This window comes from Carcharhinus amblyrhynchos, chromosome 12 (assembly GCF_965287045.1).
Source record: "Carcharhinus amblyrhynchos chromosome 12, sCarAmb.v2.hapA, whole genome shotgun sequence".
Lineage (NCBI taxonomy): Eukaryota > Metazoa > Chordata > Chondrichthyes > Carcharhiniformes > Carcharhinidae > Carcharhinus > Carcharhinus amblyrhynchos.
Window position 1 is genome coordinate 15,446,710 of NC_137335.1, and position 23,614 is coordinate 15,470,323.

The 23,614-nt window shown below is 40.7% G+C and overlaps 1 protein-coding gene across 1 annotated transcript in view; it reads left to right on the forward strand.

The window, feature by feature from the left end:
- zbtb2b (zinc finger and BTB domain containing 2b) overlaps positions 1-22,934 on the forward strand; it is a 23,641-nt gene extending 707 nt beyond the window's left edge. Inside the window, exons 2-3 of the mRNA XM_080200105.1 lie at positions 17,893-18,074; positions 18,437-22,934. Of these exons, the coding sequence (XP_080056231.1) occupies positions 17,902-18,074; positions 18,437-19,838 (1,575 nt within the window). The 5' untranslated portion in view covers positions 17,893-17,901 and the 3' untranslated portion in view covers positions 19,839-22,934. The remainder of the gene's footprint in view (positions 1-17,892; positions 18,075-18,436) is intronic.
- Positions 22,935-23,614: the final 680 nt, after the last annotated feature.

The following is a 23,614-nucleotide window of genomic DNA, read 5'->3' on the forward strand; positions in this document are numbered from 1 at the left end:
GCCCCCTTTGTTAGGTAAGTGGGAGTTCTGTTCCCAAACAGGGCATATAAAGACACAAACTCAATTTACAAAATAATGGTTCGAATGCGAGTCTTTACAGGTACTCAAGTCTGAAAGATACAGACAATGTGAATAGAGCGAGCATTAAGCACAGTTTAGAGAGATGGGTATTGTCTACAGATGGGACAGTTAGAGAGATTTTGCAAGCACAGGCAATCTGGGGGGTTATAGATAGTGTGACATGAAACCAAGATCCTGATTCAGGCCGTCCTCATGTGCGGAACTTGGCTATCAGTCTCTGCTCAGCGACTTTGCATTGTCATGTGTCATGAAGGCCGCCTTGGAGAACGTTTACTCGAAGATCAGAGGCCGAGTGCCGGTGACCGCTGAAGTGTTCCCCAACAGGAAGAGAACATTCATGCCTGGTGATTGTCGAGCGGTGTTTATTCATCCATTGTAGTGTTTGCATGATCTCCCCAATGTACAATGCCTTGGGACATCCTTTCCTGCAACATATCAGGTATGATGTGGGTATGCCGGTGTTGGACTGGCGTAAACACAGTAAAAAGTCTGACAACACCAGGTTTGAGTCCAACCTATTTATTTGATAATATACTCACAAGCTTTCGAGGGGACTGCCTCTTCGTCAGGTGACATGGAGAGTTCTGGCCTCAGACAGAGCATATAAAGCACAGACAGTTTAGAGATTACTGATTAAAATGCGAATCCTTACACCTAACCTGCTGTTCAAGACCTGAAGTGGCTGATAATGTGAGTGGAAGGAGCACTGATCACAGTTTAAAGAGATGTGTATTGTCTCCAGACAGTACAGTAAGTGAGGTTTTGCAAACCCAGGCAAGTCACGGGGGTTACAGATAGTGCGACATGAACCCAAGATCCCTGTTGAGACCGTCCTCATGTGTGCGGAACTTGGCTATCAGTCTCTGTTCAGCGACTCTGCGCTGTCGTGTGTCGTGAAGACCGCCTTGGAGAATGCTTACCCGAAGGTCAGAGGCTGAATGCCCGTGACCACTGAAGTGTTCGCCAACAGGAAGGGAACAGTCTTGCCTGATGACTGTCGAGCGATGTTCATTCATCCGTTGTCGTAGCGTCTGCATGGTCTCCCCAATGTACCATGCTTCGGGACATCCTGTCGGGATGTCCCGAAGCATGTCCTGACAGGATGTCCCGAAGCATGGTACATTGGGGAGACCATGCAGACGCTACGACAACGGATGAATGAACATCGCTCGACAGTCATCAGGCAAGACTGTTCCCTTCCTGTTGGCGAACACTTCAGTGGTCACGGGCATTCAGCCTCTGACCTTCGGGTAAGCATTCTCCAAGGCGGTCTTCACGACACACGACAGCGCAGAGTCGCTGAACAGAGACTGATAGCCAAGTTCCGCACACATGAGGACGGTCTCAACAGGGATCTTGGGTTCATGTCGCACTATCTGTAACCCCCGTGACTTGCCTGGGTTTGCAAAACCTCACTTACTGTACTGTCTGGAGACAATACACATCTCTTTAAACTGTGATCAGTGCTCCTTCCACTCACATTATCAGCCACTTCAGGTCTTGAACAGCAGGTTAGGTGTAAGGATTCGCATTTTAATCAGTAATCTCTAAACTGTCTGTGCTTTATATGCTCTGTCTGAGGCCAGAACTCTCCATTCACCTGACGAAGAGGCAGTCCCCTCGAAAGCTTGTGAGTATATTATCAAATAAATAGGTTGGACTCAAACCTGGTGTTGTCAGAATTTTTACATATCAGGTAGACAACGTTGGCCGAGTTGCAAGAGTGTGGATGGTGTTCTCAGGTGAGATGATGACATCGGTGTCGATGATCTGGCACGTCTTGCAGAAGTTGATGTGGGAGGGTTGTGTGGTGTCGTGGTCACTGTTCTCTTGAAAGCTGGGTAGTTTGCTTTGGATATTGGTCTGTTTGATGTGTGGTTGTTTGAAGGCAAGAAGTGGGGGTGGTCTTGGCAAGATGTCCATCTTCAGCAATGACATGTTGAAGCTCCGAAGAAGATTTCGTAGCTACTCCGCTCTGGGAAAGTAATGGATGACGGAGGGGTACTCTGTCCGCCATGTCCCATATTCCTCTTCTGAGGAGGTCGGTGTGGTTTTTCACTGTGGCGCATTCGAACTGTTGATCGATGAGTTATGCGCCGTATCCTGCTCTTATGAGGGTATCTTTCAGCGTCTGGAGGTGTCTGTTGTGATCATCCTCATCTGAGCAGATCCTCTATACGGAGGATTTGCCGTAGGTTCTTTAACGTATTTAGGGTGGAAGCTGGAGATGCAACTGTCCAAGAAATCTCCATCAAGAACAGTCACCTCAGCACTTCACTGTACCGCAAGCCCATGGATAATTTCAGGATGCTCCACTCTTATAGCTTCCACCCTAAACACGTTAAAGAAGCCACCCCCTACGGACAATTACTCTGCATACACAGGATCTGCTGGGATGAGTAGGATAGCGGAAAGATGCCCTCATAAGAACCAGATATGGCGCTTAACTTGTCGAGCAACAGTTCAGACGCGCCACAGTGAAAAACCGCACCAACCTCCTCAGAAGACAAACACGGACATGGCAGACAGAGTACCCTTCATTGTCCAGTACTTCCCCAGAGCAGAGAAGATACTTCTCCGGAGCCTTCAACATATCATTGATGAAGACGAAATCTCACCAAGGCCATCCCCACTTCTTGCTTCAAATAACCGCACAACATCAAACAGATCATTGTCCATAGCAAACTACCCAGCTTTCAGGAGAACAGTGACCATGATACCCCACAACCCTGCTACAGCAACCTCTGCAAGATGTACCAGATCATCGACACGGATATCATCATCTCTCCTGAGAACACCATCCACTAGATACATAGTACATATTCTTGCAACTCGGCCAACGTTGTCTACCTGATACGCTGCAGGAAAGGATGTCCTGAGGCATGGTACATTGGGCAGACAATGTAGACGCTACGACAACGAATGAACATCGCTCGACAATCACCAGGCAAGAGTGTTCTCTTCTTGTTGGGGAACACTTCAGTGGTCACGGGAATTCAGCCTTTTCAAGGCTGCCTTCACGACACATGACAATGCAAAGTCACTGAGCAGAGAGACTGATAGCCAAGTTCCGCACACATGAGGATCTTGCCTTCATGTCACACTATCTGTAACACCCACGATTTGCCTGGACTTGCAAAATCTCAATAACTGTCCTGTCTGGAGACAATTCACATCTCTTTAACCTGTGCTTTAACATTCTCTCCACTTGCATTGTCTGTACCTTTAAGACTTGATTACCTGTAAAGACTCACATTCCAACCATTATTTTGTAAATTGAGTTTGTGTCTTTATATGCCCTGTTTGTGAACAGAACTCCCACTTACCTGATGAAGGGGCAATGCTCCGAAAGCTAGTGGCTTTTGCCACCAAATAAACCTGTTGGACTTCAATCTGTTGTTGTGAGACTTCTTACTGTCTTTACCCCAGTCCAACACTGGTATCTCCACATCTGTAATAGCCATCAGATTTTCCTTGTTAATTTCTATTTGCATTATCAAGGGTTCTACATGAAATATGTTTAGTTATTATGAGAAGCCTTTTGTTCTGAGTTCTCAATCCAGTTCATAATAAATGAGTTAAAAGCAAAAGACTGCCCAATATAGAGTGTAAGTCGGCCATAAGGAAGCTTCGTTTGGGAAATGAGAAAAAATTCTTCTGGTGCTATAGGGTTGAGAACTGAGGTTTAGTTGAGATACAGTCAGTAAAGAATTCTACTTGAGTCATGTGCCTGAAATGGATGCCCAAAGATCTTTAATTTCCCCACTGTTGGCATTGCTCAAGAAAATAGACTCCAAATTTCACCTTTAAAATTCTCATTGAAGGGCTAGGAAGAAAGAAAATCTGTGATTAAAATTGATCAGTTGGGTAAGGGTATTAAGAAGTATTGATCAAAGGAGGGTCAATGGATTCAATGTACAGAGATGATCTAGTGGAATTGTGAATTGTGTTCAAGGAGGTGACTAGCCTCTTCAGTCAGTTGCTATTTTAATTAACGGCAAATGCACTATTTGGTGCCAACATCCAGAAAACTAACAAAAAAAAAGAAAGTGGGTTTGTATGAGACTGTCAAATTAGTGGGATTCAGGGATGTTGACTTGGTGGGAGAGATTGTAACTCCACTGTATGTATTGAAGCACTATATGCTTCAAAAGGGGCTTATTCCACACAAGCAGATGAAACCATTCTCTTACATGATTGCTGTTTATGTAAAAACAAATGGTGGAGGAGCCATTTTTTAGATTTAAATTGCTGAGATTAGACTTTTGACATTTTTTAATCCATTGAGGCAAGTGTTGTTTAAGAGGGAAAATAATAACTAGGAGGTTTATTTTGTGTTTGCCATTTGACAACCCAATAAAGAATAGTAACAAAAACTTGCATTTATGTGTTTATTAATCGTAGAATCCCTACAGTGCAGAAGGAGGCCATTTGACGCATCAAGTTTGCACCGACCACAATCCCACTCAGGCCCTATTCCCATAACCCCACAAATGTTGTAAAACATCCAGAGGTGTTTCACAGGAGCATCATTGAACAAAATTTGATATCAAACCAAATGGGCAAGTGAAAACAGTAGGTTTTAAGGAGCAAATTCCAGATCGAGGTCTTGACAGCTGAAGGCACTCTGCCAATGGTAAAAAGATTAAAATTGGGCAAGCTCACCAGACCAGGAATGGAGAAGTGCAGACAAATAGGGTTGTAGGTTTGGAGGAGGATGCAATGATAGGTAGAGGGGAGGCCATGAAGCAATTTAAAATCGAGGATGAGAATTTAAAAATCAAGATGTTGCTTAATTGGAAGCTAGTGTAGGTCAACAAGCACAGGGGTAATAGGTGAATGAGGAAGTGTTGAGAATTAGGATGTAAGCAGCAGAGTTAGAATGGCTTTTTTATGGAGGGTGGAAAATGGGAGGCCAGCTGGGAATGCATTGGAGTAGAAACATCTAGAGGTAACACTGGGATGGCTGAGGCTTTCAGCTGCAAATGAGCTGAAGTGGGGTAAAGTTGGGTGACAGCATGTAGATGAAAATAAGCTGTTCTAGCGATTGGTGGGAAGCTCATCTCTGAATCAAGTACAATGAATCAAGGTTACAAACGGTTAGGCACAGTAAAGAGGCAGTCATTTTTATAGCTAATAGGCTGAAAATGTTATCTTGCATCCAGAGGCCCACAGTGATTTTTACCGCAGTCACACTGGAAAGGAGAGCAGTTAGATAATTCCAAAGAGTAACTTCAAATTGTCGTGTGAACACATGCGCACTTTGCGCTTTGGTTGCTGTAGAAGTTGAATTGTTGCAGAACCTGTTCACGAAATGGTTCCAATATGTAAACATACTTCTTTTAGTGGTCACCCTGGCCTTGAGAGGTAATCACACCAGCTTGTTTGGTACATTTCATCATGATTTGGGCTGGTGGTAAAACTGTCATTTGAACAAAGCTTTTAATTTTTTATTTTCCGACTAGCTGATTTAATAGAATTAATAGAAAAATTGATCAATATGGTTGTATAACTTTTTAAGCATTTACACAGAAGGCTCCACGGATTGTAAACTTGAGGAATAAGCATTGTTCAGTTCCTAGCATTTTTACCTCTGAATCACAGAGGTTCAGGTTCAGCCTGACTCCCAAGGCTGATATTCCAGTGCAGTACTGTGGGAATACTGCTGAGGGAGCGCTGACATTTTTTGCATGAGGCATTAAACCAAGCTGTCTCTGCCTGCGCAGATGGATGTAAAAAATCCCTTGGCACTATTTTTAAGAAGTGCAGGTGAATTATCCCTGGCCAATATTTATCAACATCACAAAGCACAGATTATCTGGCCAATACTACATTGCTGTTTGTGGGAGCTTGCTAAGCACCTCTTGGTTGCCATGTTTCATATATCACAACAGCGATTATCCTTCACAAATTTCTTTATCTGTAAAATGCTTTGAGATGTCCAGTCTTTCTTTACTTCAAGAATCATTCATATCTTAGTGATAACACCACACAAAAAATATAGTTCTTCCTGCCATGCTATAGTGATTTAACATGTGTGCTCAAACATTGATCACGTTATTCTAATTTCTGTGCTGCACTGCCCCCAAGTGGTTAATTTGCTGTGTGCACCACAAATCCAAATAAATATCGTTTGTTGCATATTGAACTTCTAACATGCTGGAGTTTTAGCAGAAGCTAAGGAAGGGCATGGCCTGACACAGCAAGCTTTTAAACTTCTAAAAATAAAAATGACACTAAGAGAATTTGAAAACCTAGTGTGTCAGTATCAAAATACTCTGGTGACCGTGGATTCAATAGTTTATTGTTCCTGATTTGTCGTTTATATCATGCACAAGCAACTAGTCTCCATACCCAGAGATGCACAAGCTTGCTAACCATTGCACGAGCCAACCAAGCCATTCAACACAATTTATGTAGAGTTTGTTTAATTGCATTTGTTATTTTATCGTAGGTATTGTACATATGCATTTTAAGAAATTTGTTTGAGACAGTTTACATGCAAAGTATTAAAGTAAATATAACAACATGGATAGAAGAACGGCTAAGGACAGAAAGCAAAGCGGTGCCATGAATGGATGTTTATTGGATTGGTGGAATGTGGGTGGTGTTACACCTTAGAAAAAGAAAATGATTAGTCATTTACATAATGTCATGATGCCAAATTAGGGGACATTGCACCAAATAAGGGGATATAGAACATAGAACATAACAGCGCAGAACAGGCCCTTCGGCCCACGATGTTGCGCCGACCAGTTACAAAACAATGACCCACTAACCTAAACCAATCCCTTTTCGTCCATAAACTTTGAAAGAATGTGGGAAGACGTGGACAATTTAGCAGACTGGGCAGTTCCATGACAGTTGCTCAATGGTGAGAAATGTGAAGTAATGTATATTAAGGATAATGAATTCAAATTCTTAACAGAGTGGAAAACTGAGATCTTAAGCTATAAACACAAAAGTCGTCACTTGTGGGTAGAAAAGGCTCAGATAATTCTATTTTTTATAAATTATAGAAAAAGGAAGCGAAGTTGAATTCAAATATTGTAGTTCTGGGCACCTAAAAGGGGAAACAAACATATTGGAACCACCAAAGGGCAGGTACAGTGAAGCTTCACTAGAATAACAGGAATGAGAGGTTACTGTTCTAGTGAACGGCTTGTAAAACTGTTTTTCCTCTTCCATTAGGGGAAAAGAGTAATGGGGGGTGGTGGATGCATAATTAAATTTTTAAAGATTGTGAGGTTAAATAAGCATACTCTTGTCATTCCATGCACTGATGATGGTCACTAGTAAAGTACAGAGGAAAATCTTTTCTACCCAGAAACATGGAGTGCTTTATCACAAGTGATGGTTAAGACTGACACTATAATGTCATTTAAGAGGGAATTGGAAAAGTATTTGGACAAGAAGAATAGCATTGGGAATGGGTAAAACAAAACTGGAATTAGTCTAGAGGGCGTTAATTGAAGGGCTAGTGCTGATGCCGGGAACTGCAGACCTCTTGCTGTAATGGCTGGAGTGGGAAGAAAGAATACAAAACGTGGTACTAACAACTGTGTAATAAAACAAACTATGTGAACCTCGTGTTGGAAAATTTCTGCCTGTTATCTTCATGCCCCATGTGAACTTTCAGTTCAGTTTGGGGGAGATGTTGCAGTAATGTTACTGAACTAGTAGTTCAAAGGCTATGAGGACATGAGGTTCAAATCCCACCATGGCAGCTAGTGGCATTTATTTGGTAAAATCCAGAATTGAAAGCTGGTCTTAATAATGGTGACCATGAAACTATCATCAATTGTTGCAAAAACCTATCTGGTTCACTAATCTCCTTCAGAGAAGAAAATCTGATATCCTTAATCATCTGGCATGCATGTGATTCCAGACCCACAGCAATGTGGTTGACTCTTAACTGCCCTGCCTCTGATATAGCCTAACTAGCTAATTAGTTCAAGGTCAATTAAAGATGGGCAACAAATGCTGCCATGACTAATGACACCAACATCCCATGAAAGAATACATTTTTTAAAAAATCAATACTTTTAGAATTGGATACAAACTATTACAATGGCTGCTGCAAAATGTGTGATCTTTGGCATTTGAGCTATAGACAGGCCTAAGTCTCAAGCCAATACCTAGCTAAATATGGACATTTATAGTCATCTGGGGAATTCACAACTCTGACTAAGGCTGGACCAGCACAAAAGGATGAGATGGCCAGCATGTCTCACTGTTTCACGCTGGACAAAACGTCAAAATTCGATGTGTGTAAGACAAATGGGAATGGACCCTAGCAACCTTTCTTTGTATTATGGTAGTTTCTCAACTCAATGTCAAGGTCCTAAACAACAACATAGGATCTTAGAAACAACCTGCACACCACCCTTTGGAAACAGAACTTTGAACTTGTGAAAGTCACATGATGAGAGGGTAATTTTACTGTCTGTTTTTAAAATCAGCCAGAAGCTGCAATGCAGACAAGAATTCTCCAAGGAAGGTATCAAATTAGCCTCAAGTCAGTCAAGATAATTAATGGCAATACCTTGAAAGTGTGTGATCCTAACAGAGAGAATAACTTCTACAATCTATCTGACTTCAAGTTTACCTGAGAAACAAACCTACTGGAAATTCAACTACAAAAAAACTTGCAGCCTGCTGAGAATCCTTTGCTTTACAGGACCCTCATTTAAAGGATCAAAACAAGCTAAGAAACTGCAGAGGAAGAGACTGAGATAATTACAATCTATAAAAATATAATATCTCGACTGATCTATTCTTTATTTGTGTGAGGGACGAGGGAATGAATTGTGATATTTTTGGGGCGAGTGAAAATAAATAACTTAAATACATAAAAGCTTGCTGCTGGAATTACTTAATTAGGTCCCACACTTAATGGGTAAGAAAACCCACACCTCTTGCACATAAAAACATATTGGTAAGGAAAGTAAAGGGAACACATGAACGCTGCCAGTAAGAATGCATATTGATAATGCTTACCAATGTCACTGTTTTATTAACAAAAAGAAAATAATCACTTCCATTTAAATATGAAATATAATAACTTTATAAATTAATATTTAATATACTTTAATGGTTTTTAAGCAAGAAAGTTATGCCTGTGTAGTAAATATTTAAAAGGAGTAAATAACCAGAGAGACTATTGGAGAGGGGTGGTTCAGATACACAAATCTTGTGGAGAACAAAATAATAAATCTATAATAGATTTATAACAATCCTAGAACAAACTGCATATTGTGTCCAGTTTGGGAACCTTTTAGGAAAGATGTCAAAGCAGTGGTGAAGAAGAGACTTCTCTGAGATGATACTAGGAATAAGTGACTTCAGTAATGAGAAAGTAATATAGAAACTGGAAAAATTAAAGGACATAGTGCAAATGCTTGAAAATACAATAGTCAGCACCTGTGAAGAGAGAAGGCAGGTTATGACATTTTAGGTATGTATCCTAAGTCTGTGTATTTTAGTATTCTCTGATTTTATTTTGAGAGAAATTTAGAATCTTTGTTAGAAGTAAGATAAAAATGAATTTTGAATAGAAGTTCCCGATGTATTGAATTTTGATAAAGGTAGGGTGCAGGAGCAACTATTTCAATGAGTTGATGACTCAATAATTCTCACATGATCAACTTTTAGGCCTGTTGCTCCATTTTATTAGATCATGACACTTAACTCCATCAAACCCCTTGATTTTGTAACCTTAATACTCATGTCTAGCATAAATCAATTGACTTCAGCTTTTTGGGGGAGAGATTTTTATATAGAATAGCTAAGACTGAGTGTAACAGAAGTTTGTGTGAAGGTTTTAAAAGTGGAGGAAGTGGATAATGTGATGATGGGAGTAAGCTGTTGGGAATCAGATGCAAGGTTGAAGTTCAGCCTGAGGTCAGAAGGACATCAAGTTTGCAAATAACCTGTTTGAATCTGAGTGGTGAGAGACAAGGGTATAAAAAGTGGCAAGTAGTAGATTTTGTGTAAGGGCTGAGAGTGATAGTTTTGATCTTGCAGATGTTTGGAGTAAATTAGGATTCATTCAAGAGTTGACATTGGAGTGGGGACCTGCCTCCACAAGAGTTGGGAGAGAGGTAAGAGAGGGTAGAGCTGTGTGCCTTCAACATTTGTACGAATGATAATATTGCCAAAGAAAAAGGGGGTTGAGGATAAATCATTGGTGGAGGGAAGAGGACCTATTGCTCTGAGGTGTTGAAGTTTATTTGTCACAAGTAGGCTTACATTAACACTGCATGAAGTTACTGTGAAAATCCCCTAGTCGCCACACTCCGGCACCTGTTAGGGTACACTGAGGGAGAATTTAGCGTGGCCAATTCACCTAAACTGCATATCTTTCGGACAGTGGTGGCACAATGGTCAGCACTGCTGCCTCACAGCATCAGGACCCAGATTCAGTTCCGGCCTCGGGTCAGTGTGAGTGTGGAGTTTGCGCATTTTCCCCATGTCTGTGTGGGTTTCCTCCCACAGTCCAAAGATATGCAGGTTAGGTTTATTGACCGTGCTAAATTGACCCTAGTGTCTGGGGGATTAGCGGAGTGTATATGTGGGGTTACAGAATAGGGTATGACTGGGATTGTGATCGCTACAGGCTCGATGGACCGAATAGCTGCCTTCTGCACTGTAGGGATCCTGTGATTTAGTGGGAGAAAACCGGAGCACCCGGAGGAAACCCACACAGACACAGGGAGAACATGCAAAATCCACACAGATGATGATCCAAACCAGGAATTGAACTTGGGTCCCTGGTGCTGTGAGGCAGCAGGTGTTTTGGGTTTATTGGCATAACAGAATGGAATTACACAAGGGCAGTTGCACGGTAATGCATAACAGATATTTTAATAAATGTCATTCATAACTTTGACCAAAGGAGCCTTTCAGTTAAGTGTAGGCTGAAGCCAGCTGGAGTTTTGGTAAAGATGAGAATGGGATTGGTATGTGACACGCAGTGAAAAGGGCAATTAAATGAAAACACAAATGAGCTAGAAGATTGAATGTCTTGTATATAGTTTCTCCAGGAATATGAGATACAGTAAATACAATTTCTAATTGCTTTATACATTTTAAAGGGAGCAGGGCATATTGAGAGAGTGGATAACAAAGTATATGGGATTTGGTCTTCATAAATAGAGATATCGAGTACAAAAGCTGATAAGTTATCCTGCTTTTTTATGTATAAAACTGATTAGCCACAACTAGAATATTGCATCTCGTTCTGGTCATCATACATTTGGAAGGATGTGAAGGACCTTGATGGGATATAGAGGTGATTTATCAAAATGGTTCTGGGCCAAAGGGGCTCCTCCTGTGTCTGAATCATTCTACATTACATGTATTTTAAGTAGCTCAACAATGTGTCATTATGAAAACTATCTGATTACGTGTTACAATAATATACTTCCACTTGTACTGCTGAAAGGAGAAGAGCCTTTCGGTAACATTTAAAGTAATAACTTGCCAATTAGAGTAGTCACTATTTGCTTAACAAGCAAGCTAAGATATTGGAATGTAATGAAAGAGAAATGTGTTATTTTGGCGTTGGACAAATTGTTGCCTTTTTCAGGATTTTCTTGCTTTATGTAAACTTTCTGATATGCATTGAAGTCAAACTTATTAGAGATTCCTGCCTTATTACTGATGCTAAAAGATTTCAGTTGCATTTCTGTGACAGGCTCTCAGTGATCACAGACAATTGATCAGACAAAATCATTCGAGTTTCAACAAGAAAGATTCCATCCTACTGGACAGTATTAGTAGAACAATTATATAAATGCTTTTTTGGGTGTTTTGTTAATTGTTTAAGCTGAATCTGTTAATTTCCTGATTCAGCCTAAAACAAGCCATCTTTTGTAAATTTAATTACTGTTTTAATATTCTTGATGTGTTATTTACTCCTGTATCTTGCAAAAATATATTTGAATTTTGGTAAAAACATATCAATACTTGAAAAATTTGTTGCTTGCACCATTGTGTTTGCACCTGTTTCCAACCTTCATTTCATTACTAACTTGATCTGCTTGCAGCATTGTGTTTAAATGGTTCCTTCAGCACTCCATGTCCTTCAATGAGGTAACCAAAATCATACCTTACTACTTAAGCCCACGTACTTTTTTTTTGCAAGTCCAACCTAATTTCAACCAAGTGGTGAAAGATAGAATTGGAATCAATCTTTACACACATTTATAAACTTCCTGTGTGGTGAAACACATCTCAAACATACAGTCCGTACTTTGTGACCATAGCTTCAGCCAACTTCTGTGGTTATTTATAAGAGCCCATGTAAATCTGCAGTTAATGCTCACCAACTGTATAGAGTTAAACATAATTAATGAGCAATTGGGTAATATCACTTAGTTTTGATTGTATAGACTCTTTAGGTTGGGATTTTTGGCTATGCTCAACCCAAGACCAGAAAGTCTCGCCCAAGGTCAACTGATCTTTGCATAGTCCATGTCCTGCCAACTACAATTCCCATGGCAAGCAGGGTGGGAAGATTCTGCTCTTAGTTTTTTATCGATATTCTGATCATCTCCTCTCACCTCAAATGAAACTCCCAGACCTTTGCTGTTGCAAAGATGTTTCAAGAATTATTTTTGTGTTACCTTTGTGAAAGCAGGGATCATGGTGTACTCTGTTTTATTACTGCTTCTGTTTTCATGGCTTTCTTGAAAGCCTTTTTTCCAACATGCTTTTGATTTCTTCATCTCTTTTGTTCGAATTCCACTTCTTAGTGTAAAATGATTGAAGATGTTACTTTATTGAGATGTGGAATATTAGCGCAGGGGATTGTTTTTCTTCTGATCTCAGTCATTTAGAGTCAGCAGCAATCAATCCCTGATCAGCAACAAATTGCAGTCGGATGTAGTAAACCATCCTTTACTCTGCCCCAGGCATCCCTCAGGTCAACACTCAGTTGCATCAGATGTTGACACAGTGGTTAGAACTTTCCAGCCATTCATGCTGGTGGGATCCTTTGGTCCCATCAATGGTGCCGTTCTAGTGCAGGATTCACGAGGGCACCAGTGCATTCAACAGAAAACCCCTTTGACAACAGCGGGAACAACCGGGCCCAGTGGCAGGCCCACCTCCTGCCGCTGTACTACATGGGCAGGTTGTGCAGTAAATCCTGCTCTGGGTGACGGTTGCCTTGTGGTATTGTGAAATTCTGTTCCATTTTGTGCTGCAGGCCCCTGCCTACTAGGAACTGCTTTGAAACTGGACAATTCATTTCACATTGGATCGTCACAGCCTGCAGGTTGTGGGGCTGGATTTGAACCCAGCTTCAAGTGTGAGAGACCTATGCCTAACCCTTGTGCATGAGCATTATGTAAATACTCTTTCTGCAATTACATTTAAATTGTCATAACTTGCTGTTTAAAATGATTTTCTCTCAAGTTAACTCTTGCTTTTTTGTCAATTATCTTAAATCTGTATCCTCTGGCTAACTCCCTACCACTATAAATCATTTCATAGAATCATAGAACGCTATAGTGCAGATAGAGGCCCTTCGGCCCATCGAGACTGCACCGACTACAATCCCACCCAGGCCCCTACCCCTATATCCCTACATTTCTCTGGCTAACTCCCTACCTCTATAAATCATTTCTCTTTATTCACCACCAGAATCCTTTGTGATTTTGAACATCTTTTTCGAATCTCCTCTTAACCTTCTTCAACTGAAGAAGAACAGGATAAGCTGGGATAAAATTGTTTCCCTTGGTGGAGAATTCTAGAACCAGGGGACATAGATTCAAGATCAGTTGCAGAAGGTAGGGAGGACAGGAGGAAGAACATTTTTAGGCAGAGGGTAGTGGGTGGCTGGAATTCACTGCTCGAGTTGGTGGTGGAGGCAAAGACCTAACCTCTTTTTTTCACACTCCTACTCTATGCCTTCTCTGTCTCTGTCTCTCTCTCCCTCTCCCACTCCCTGGGTGCCTCAATTTAAAGTCTCATCTAAAAGATGGCATCTCCATTGATGTACTGGAGTGTTAACCTGACCTTTTGTGTTTCAAGTCCTGGAGTGGGATTTCAACCTTGTGACTCAGGAGGAAAGAGTGCTCAAATAAGTCATGGAAAGGGCAGAAAAATATTCTTTATAATCATCTAAGTGCCTAAGAAAAAGAAGGCAAGGTTCAAGGATAAACATCTAAAGCTCTTGTAACTTCAGCAAATTTACCCTGGCTGTTAGCACTAAGTATACATATTTTATGACATGAATTGAGGGAGGAAAAACAAAATTACTTTCATCTTAAAACAAAATTTACAAAATGGTAGGGAAATAGAATTCTAACTACACTTGTGATCCCGTTATCTTGCAGTACCAACATGTAATGTATTTATCCTCTTTATCAGTTATCTCATAGATCACTTAGTTAAATATAAGTTTAAGCTGTAAACTAAATTGCAATGAACACCAGAAATTGAACTCCATATTCAGATCAGTCCTGGCCATGCCATTAAAGATCTATTAGTATTGCTTTATTTACATTAAGTGCATTAGACTCTGCGCTGCTGCAGTAAGAATTAATTTGCACTATGCATGCAAGAAAATCCAGTGCTGGGATAATAACATGCGGTTGGGGAAAATGACTCTTAATTCTGTAATAACGTTTCCAGTCAATTTGGTTATTTACTTTTATTTTTGGATTTCACGTGATCATCTTTTTGTTTTGTCTCCATTTAGTTAATATATTCTTTGCATTTTACATTGGTATTAAACCCTTTGTCACTGGCCTCCTAATACAAACTGCATGGGATGTAGTGCTGTGGTTGCCAGTGACTAGCTCCAAAATTCACACTATTTTACCAGAATTATAAGTTTCAAAACTGCAATCTATAACTTCATAATAGAAGTAGACAATTTGAGCCTTTAAGTTATTCCGCTGTATCATTAGCTGGGGGTCAGTTTGGCTCAGCTGGCTGGACAGCTGGTTTGTGTTGCATAGTGACGCCAACAGTGCAGGTTCAGTTCCTGTACTGGCTGAGGTTATTCATGAAGGCCCCACCTTCTCAATCTTGACTCTCACAGCAGGCTTTTCTCATTGTATTGAACAACACTTGGTCTGAATCTCGCTTCCTCTTTTCAAATACACAGTCAGCTGGAGGGGTGGGCGGTCTATGGAGCTTGAAAAGCCAGAAAAAAAGGTGCCCTGCTCATCGATTTAAATGAAGGGACCCCTCCCCAACTGCAATGATTGGGGCACCTCGCCATCTCCACAGGGCAAAAATTTGGGCAAAAAAACCCTCTAAAAATGCAAAAACATCAAGGTAAACTCACACCCTGCCATTCCTTCACTGGCATTGGGGCAGCGCCCCCAACACCACCAAACCACTGCCCCCCCCCCCCCCAAGTCCTCATTACTGGTACCAACCTTCATCACAGGCACCACTACCCTCCTAGAACATAAGAAATAGGAGCAGGAGTAGGCCATCTAGCCCTTTGAGCCTGCCCCACCATTCAATAAGATCATGGCTGATCTGAAGTGGATCAGTTCCACTTTCCCCGCTTTCTCCCCATACCCCTTAAATCCCCTGTCTATCAAAAACCTATCTACCCATGACTTAAATATATTTAGCGAGGTAGCCTCCACCACTTCAACGGGTAGAGAATTCCAGAGATTCACCACCCTTTGAGTGAATAAGTTCCTCCTCAACTCTGATCTAAACTGCCCCCTGCTTATCTTGAGGCTGTGTCCTCTAGTCCTGCTATCCCTTCTAAGCGGGAAGAATCTCTCTACCTCTACCTCTACCCTATCCATCCCCTTCATTATCTTATACGTCTCTATAAGATTCCTCCCCTCAGCCTTCTAAACTCCCAACAAGTACAGACCCAGTCTATTTAGTCTCCCTTCATAGTCCAACCCCCTCATCTCTGGTATCAGCCTAGTGAACCTCCTGTGTACTCCCTCCAAGGCCAATATATCCTTGCGCAAGTGCGGCAACCAAAACTGTACACAGTATTCCAGCTGCGGCCTCACCAGTACCCTGTACAGTTGCAGCAAGACCTCCCATCTTTTATATTCTATCCCCCTCGCTATAAAGGTGCCTTCTTGATCACCTGCTGCACCTGCAGACTGGGCTTTTGCAACTCATGCACAAGGACCCCCAGGCCCCTCTGCACCGTAGCTTGCTGCAGCTTTTCGCCTTTTAAATAATAATCCCTCTTACTATTATTTCTACCAAAGTGGATAACCTCTCACTTGCTAACATTATACTCCATCTGCCAGGTCCTCGCCCACTCACTCAGCCCATTCACATCTCTCTGCAGACTTTTCACACCCTCCACGCAATTTGCTTTTCCACTCACCTTCGTGTCATCAGCAAATTTCTTCACCTTACACTCAGCCCCCTCCTCCAGATCATCTATGTAAATGGTAAATAGCTGAGGCCCCAGCACTGATCCCTGCGGCACTCCACTAGTCACCAACTGCCAACCAGAATAGCACCCATTGATACCAATTCTCTGCTTCCTATTAGACAGCCAATCCTCTATCCACGCTAACACTTTACCCCCAACTCCGTGCACCCTAACCTTCTGTAACAACCTTTTATGAGGCACCTTATCAAATGCCTTTTGGAAATCTAAAAACACCACATCCACTGGATCCCCTCTGTCTACCGCACTAGTCACATCCTCATGGAAATCCAATAAATTTGTCAAACATGACTTCCCCTTAAAGAATCCGTGCTGCGTCTGCTCGATCAAACCATTCTGTTCTAGGTGCCTCGCTATTTCTTCTTTGATGACGGATTCAATCATTTTTCCAACTACAGATGTTAAACTAACTGACCTATAATTCCCTGCCTTTTGTCTGCTACCTTTTTTAAACAGCGGCTTAGCATTAGCTGCTTTCCAATTTTCCGGAACGTCCCCAGAGTCCAGCGAATTTTGATAATTACTAAGGCATCCACTATCAGCTCTGCCATTTCTTTCAGAACCCTGGGATGCATTCCATCCAGTCCTAGGGACTTGTCCACCTTCAGTCCCATTAGTCTATCAAGCACTACCTTTCTAGTGACAGTAATCGCATTTAGGCCCTCAACTCCTACCACCCTTCTATCTTTAATATCCAGCAAACTATTCGTGTCCTCCTCCGTGAAGACCGAGACAAAAAATTTATTTAAAGCCTCAGCTTCCTCATCACAGGGTCTGCCCCCACTGTCCTTCACAGGCCCAACCCACCCCCCTAAGCATCGGGAGTGAATACCTGCCCCCTTAGCTGCACCATCCCCCACCCCTTATAGGCGCGCACGCACAGCACAAATTACTACTGGTTTTCAGAATCAGTGGCCAGTTGCGATGACCACGCCAGGGGGCACAGTGAGGTATAGCCCCCAGGTGGTATGGGACATGACTGGGTTTGTAAAAAAAGATGAACTATGTAAACTAAATAAGTTATTAAATGATATATGCACAGTTATGATATTTGAAGAATAAGGAATATTCCATCAAGGTAAGTCATTGTTTTTCTCTGATTGCATGTTACCCAGGATAATATTTCTCTGTTAAAGGCACTACCAATGGAAGTTGTTGAATTCTGAATATTTTATGTGTAACACATTCACTGCTGTAAAAAAAATAAGTTTCAAACTTGATATCCAGCTGATTATATCATCAAATGTAAACAAAATATTCAAATATACGATTGATCCATGGTATGTAGTAGAGGAGAGTGAAACTTTACAGTATATCCATAACAGATGCTGGGGTATTGCAGCTTTGGGTTATCAGTTCAGCTTTTGCATGTTTTTTGGTTAATGTAGCTCTTTTCTTGTACTTTCTAGGGTCTAAATATGGAACTGGCTAATCATGGTTTAATCCTGCTACAACAACTAAATGCCCAGCGAGAATTTGGCTTCCTGTGTGACTGCACAGTGGCTATAGGCGATGTTTATTTCAAGGCACATAAAGCAGTCCTTGCCTCTTTCTCCAATTACTTCAAAATGCTTTTTATCCACCAAACCAGGTAATGCATTGACTCAGATATGTTAAACTAAAAAATAATCACACCTGCTGAGATTTGTGCAAACTTATTTTTCTTCCTTTTCCATCTTCTTATCCCAATGGATTTCCCCAAGCAGGAACGTTCTGAAAAGTGAAAATTCACAGATACATTTTGACATTGATGGCACCAACTTTTAGTAACTTGTAACAGCTGCACCTCACAGCCACAGGATGAAGAGTGCGTTCTGCCCATAGACCACTTTTCTAAGTGACAAAGCTCTCCATCTTCAACTGTGTTTTGTTTATCTTTAAAATAATTTTTCTTTACTTGATTCTATTTATTCTATTTTCAGTATCTGCTAATCTGAAATTTTTTTTTCACAGTGACTGTGTCCGACTGAAACCCACGGATATTCAGCCAGATATCTTTAGCTACCTCCTGCATTTAATGTACACTGGGAAGATGGCGCCCCAGATTATTGATCCTGTCCGCCTTGAGCAGGGAATTAAGTTCTTGCATGCATACCCATTGGTTCAGGAAGCTAGCTTAGCCAGCCATGGAGCTATCCCTCGTCCTGATCAAGTTTTCGCATGGACATCTTCACTCTATGGCATCCAGATTGCAGATAATCAAACCACACCTCAGAGTAGGCTATCGACAGCAGCAGAGAAGTCAGGACGTGAGTCTAGGTCACACACTCATCCTTCTCGGATGGAGCAAGAACGAGGTGCAGAAAGTAACCAGCAGCATTCACAAGGTGCGCAGATTCTTCAACCATCTCAGCATTTTGGGCAGTCATCTGTGGCATCTTTAGGCACACAACAAGGCTTGGTTTCTCCAGCTGGTCCCTCAGCAGCTGAAGAACGATGCGAGAATATCCCCCTTTTAGATGGGCAGCCAGGAATACATGCGATAGCTCACGTTAAGCCAAGTATTATGAAAAGGAATAGTGGTTTTCCAAAGTTTTACGTCTGTCATCTTTGTGGTAGAAGGTTCACTCTCCGAAGCAGCCTGCGTGAACATCTGCAGCTCCATACAGGAATGTCACTTCCAGTTACCAGCCCAGCAGGAATGAATATGCTGGGGCAATTGGTAGAGCCCGGGAAACCGACAAAAGATCCTGAAGAAATGCCTGAAGCAGAAGTAATTAGCGATGGTGAGCTGCAACAGAAAAACGATTCACCAATGGCAGATGGACAACTACAAGCAGAAACACCACCTCCATCAGACATTGCAGACATTGACAACATAGAGCTAGGGGATCAAGATAGGGAAGTGAAAAGACGAAAATACGAATGCTCCATCTGTGGACGTAAATTCATCCAGAAAAGTCACTGGCGAGAGCATATGTATATTCACACAGGCAAACCATACAAGTGTAGTACCTGTGACAAAACATTCTGCAGGGCCAACCAGGCTGCCAGGCATGTGTGCCTTAACCAGAACTCTGATACCTATATGATGGTGGATAATAAGCAAGCAATGCTCACTGAAGGTTCTTCAGAAGAAACAAGTCAGTCGCTAATAGATCCACCGTACCTAGCAACAAACCAGTCAAACCAATCATACAAGTGCAATTTGTGTGATAAAAGTTTCTCAAGTCCTAGTGAAGCTGTCCGGCATTCATGCCAAAATCAGAACTCCGATACCTTTGTTTTGATGGAAGGCCAACCAGCAGTTCAAGGGGAGGGCTCTTCTGAAGCTTGTGAAGTGACAGAAGTCAGTCAGTCATTGTCAGAAACGGTGCATAACATGGAGGATGGTCAGGCCGTTTTAGTGGAATGAAATCTCTGTTCATTTACTTGCTTTTCAATGTGTTTCTTATAATGTACAATTCTAATTAATAGTTGTTAGATATGAGGATGTTAAAAATTTATTTTCTAAATTAGATCTGAGCTTTCTTTAGTCAAAGCATGTCATTCATTATACAAGGATCTTGTTACTTTTAAGATGAAAATTCAGGTGGCATAATTGTATCAGTCAGTGTTTGCACTAGGATTCAGACTAGCCCCTGTCAATCATGAGCTGCTTTGGGACCAGGTTAGTATAAAGGAAACTGATTTATGTTGTTCTTTTCTTGTACTGGTGTTGCCTGATGAGTACCTCCCTCGTAAAATGGATTTAGTAAGAAATTGAATCACGCTGTTCCAAATGCAGAGAAGTTATCACATCATGATATGTGCATGCCTCACTGAGCTATTTGCTACTCAGCCTGAACCAACTCCACTCTCAAAAGAAGTGAATAAACTACTGTTAAGCTCTGGCTTTGTACTCAAACTAAAAGGTACCCAGTTTGAATAGAGCGTTAGTGACTGACAGTTTCCTGGGGTCACAGTGCAGCAGTTGACATTTTGTGATTAAGCAAAACTCCTGTTCTCGCAAAAGAGACACAAGAGCTGTTGATAAATGTTTTTATGCTTCACTAATTATCAGCTGATCACTGAGTACACCCCATCTGTTGGTAGAATAATGCCGTAAATGACAAATCATAAGGGACATGAGGAAATAGGAGCAGGCCGTTTGGCCTAAATAAACAATATGCAGACAGAATGTGGCATTGCTGAACCAATAATGAATCCAGAGTATGGTTATGCCTGGGTGAAGTCAGCATTGTCTCAAAAGTGGAACAACAATCCAGCCAATGTATTGGCAAAGAAAAATCGACGAATTTAGGAGAGTGAAGGTATTGCAGTAACTCCTACGTCAACTAGAATGAGCCCTTCTAATGAGTGAATCGTATGTATGAAAAGTATTTCCTAGATAGAACTTGTTTGATATGGTATTAAATACAAATTGCTCACATTTGGAAATTCTGTTTCTTAGGTATTCGAGACCTGTTTACCAGTGTGATAGAACAAAGTAGTGCTCTGGTGCTCCACATTTTTCCCTATTCACTTGTATAATCTTGTTTTTAAATGTGTTCAGTGTAAATCTGAATATCACTTTTACCTCACTTATTTACAATTTGCTCTTTGACATGTCTGTAATTTGCTTTCAAGAATGGGGTTGGGGGGATTTAAAAGTACATCTATGCATGCAAACTTCAAAATACAGTAGTAGTAGTTGTAACTTTAACTTGTTTTACAGAAATATTAGATGCATTATTTATTCTGTATTGTATGTCTTTATATGTTTTAGCGTTCTTAAATACTGGAAAAAAAATCTAAGCTGAAAAACAGCAGCCCCTCAAAGAAAAAAATGCTATCTTTCATAATTTCCAGATTAACTGTTTTGGAGAATCATAATTTGTAAAACAAAAAAGAAATTAACGGTAACATTGCTATCCACCCGAGGGAAAAATGGGTTTACGTCCCGAAAATAAATTGCTTTTTTTGCTCAGAATACTGACTGAGCACAGTTACCAAAATGTTAACACTTGTCCTATAGCTATTGTATCAGCTGAGTAAAAATTTACTTTCTGCCATAAAGTGATGTGTGCAACATTGATCTAGATTGAAATAAACGTGGCAGTTTTTTTTAATGCCCTTTTACACAAGTTGAGCAAATTTTAAGAAATAAGCTTGTGGTGGTTGTTTTTCCAACTAGCTTACTTTTATTTGTTAATTAGTACACATGCTAATTTCATTCAGTACTATACTAGTGGGGTCAGTTAGTACCAATAGTGTTAGAGTACTCTTATTGTAGACATGAACTAAAAACCACTATCTAAAGTAACAGAATGAATAATACTGAATAAATGCTACTTGCTCAAACAAAATTACTAATTTTACCCATACATAATGAAAGATACACCTGTCTAGTACATTTGGAGCTGTTACTTATAAATGCTAGTGACACAAAAAGCATTGAACCCTATGATATTTTGTTTTACTCTTTATTATTTGTAGCTTTGTGTCTATATAGTTATTTAACCACTTGTTGCTCATTCAGCCCCCAGAAAGATACAAAGGTATTACTTGCAAACTTAAATTCCTAAAACATGATAATGAAATTCCAAGAAATAATGGATGTAAATTGCTCTGTTGTTACAAGTTTCATATAGAATTATGATAGAATAAATATTTGAAATAAAGTTCAACTGCCTTAAAACACTTAAGCATAACTATGATGTTCAGTGTCAAACCTATTATTTGCATTAATTATGGTTCCAATAAAGTGTAGTTTTTGTTTAATCAGTATTTTGTAAAGCTTGTTTCAAGAGGGAGAATACAATGTAGTTCAGTAGAGTCCCAGATGAGGAAAGTACATTCCTTTTGTTCTAGTTAACAATAAGTAATACACTGTAGTTGCCTTGACCAAAACGAATCAAGGGTTGGCCAGATTAATTGGGGCATAAACATTTTATTTTCGCCCACAATAGCTCTTTTAAGATTTTTCTGACCTGGTTTTTAAATATGTTTATGATAGCAAAGTCGAACTTTACTTGAATTTTAAATTGCAGAAGTTAAGAGCATTGTTTTCAGTAAGGTCTGCAGTAGAGCTCCTTACCAGCATTATTAAGATTTGAAATGCATTGTACAGTGTTGCCTTTTTTTGTGTAACTTTTAAGTTGCTGCTCGAAAGCTAGCCAGTTTACCCACATAATTGGGGCCTTATTTGACAAAGCATACATGCAGATTCCTTATCCTTGCTGTGTACAGTAATAGACTACAGAATAGCTAAAAAAGAAATATGTATGCCTTGTTGACTAAGTCAAACACAGGTCTAAATTTGAGCCTTACTTTTTGTTTTAAATGACTTGCGTTGTGTTTAGTCCTAAATACGCAAACTGAATACACACCACACCTGTATTTGTCTTGATTCCATGCCACAACTTTACTGTTAAATCAAAAATTTTGTTAGTTACTAACTGTATAATGTGTAATATAACGCTGCCAATACCAAAGACTTGAATAAAACGAGCTTGGTAGGAACTGGAAACATTGTTGTACCGTCTTGCTGAAATCTTTCTGCAGTACATTGTACCAATTACAGCTTAACTATCTCTGGTAATTCTGACTGCCACAAATTGAATAACAACTAGAATGTTACTACAAGATCACAGGATAATTAAAGGTTAGGCTCATCCGGATTCATTCATCCAGAAGGATACTACCCTGCCCATTGAAATGGACTGAACCTTCTGGGCGCAATCTGCCTGAGCCAAAATAAGTTTGAACTGCGTATTGACTTGTGATGTTGAGGAATTCACAAAATTAATAACTACATAGATGTGGAGCCAGGGTGTGTGTGGTGGGAGGGTAGAGAAAAGGTCTGTGGTGAAAGGACAGAAGTGACTAAATAACGAAATGGATCATGGTACAAAGGTTCCAAGTCATAAACAAAAGTTGGGTCCAAAATAGATATGTGACCAAGGGAGAGGGAAGCACGGAACATTGCAACATGGGACATGTTCTCATTGGCTTTGTGAATGAAGTGCTGCTGTGCAATGCTTGGACATGTTAACTCGCAAGTTGCCTGAGACCACGCTTGGTCTCTTTCCTACTCATCCTTAACTATCTCGGCACATGCATGTCTTTGTTCCCCTCTGTATAGCACTTACGTGGGTGGCACGGTAGCACAGTGGTTAGCACTGCGCTTCACAGTTCCAAGGACCTGGG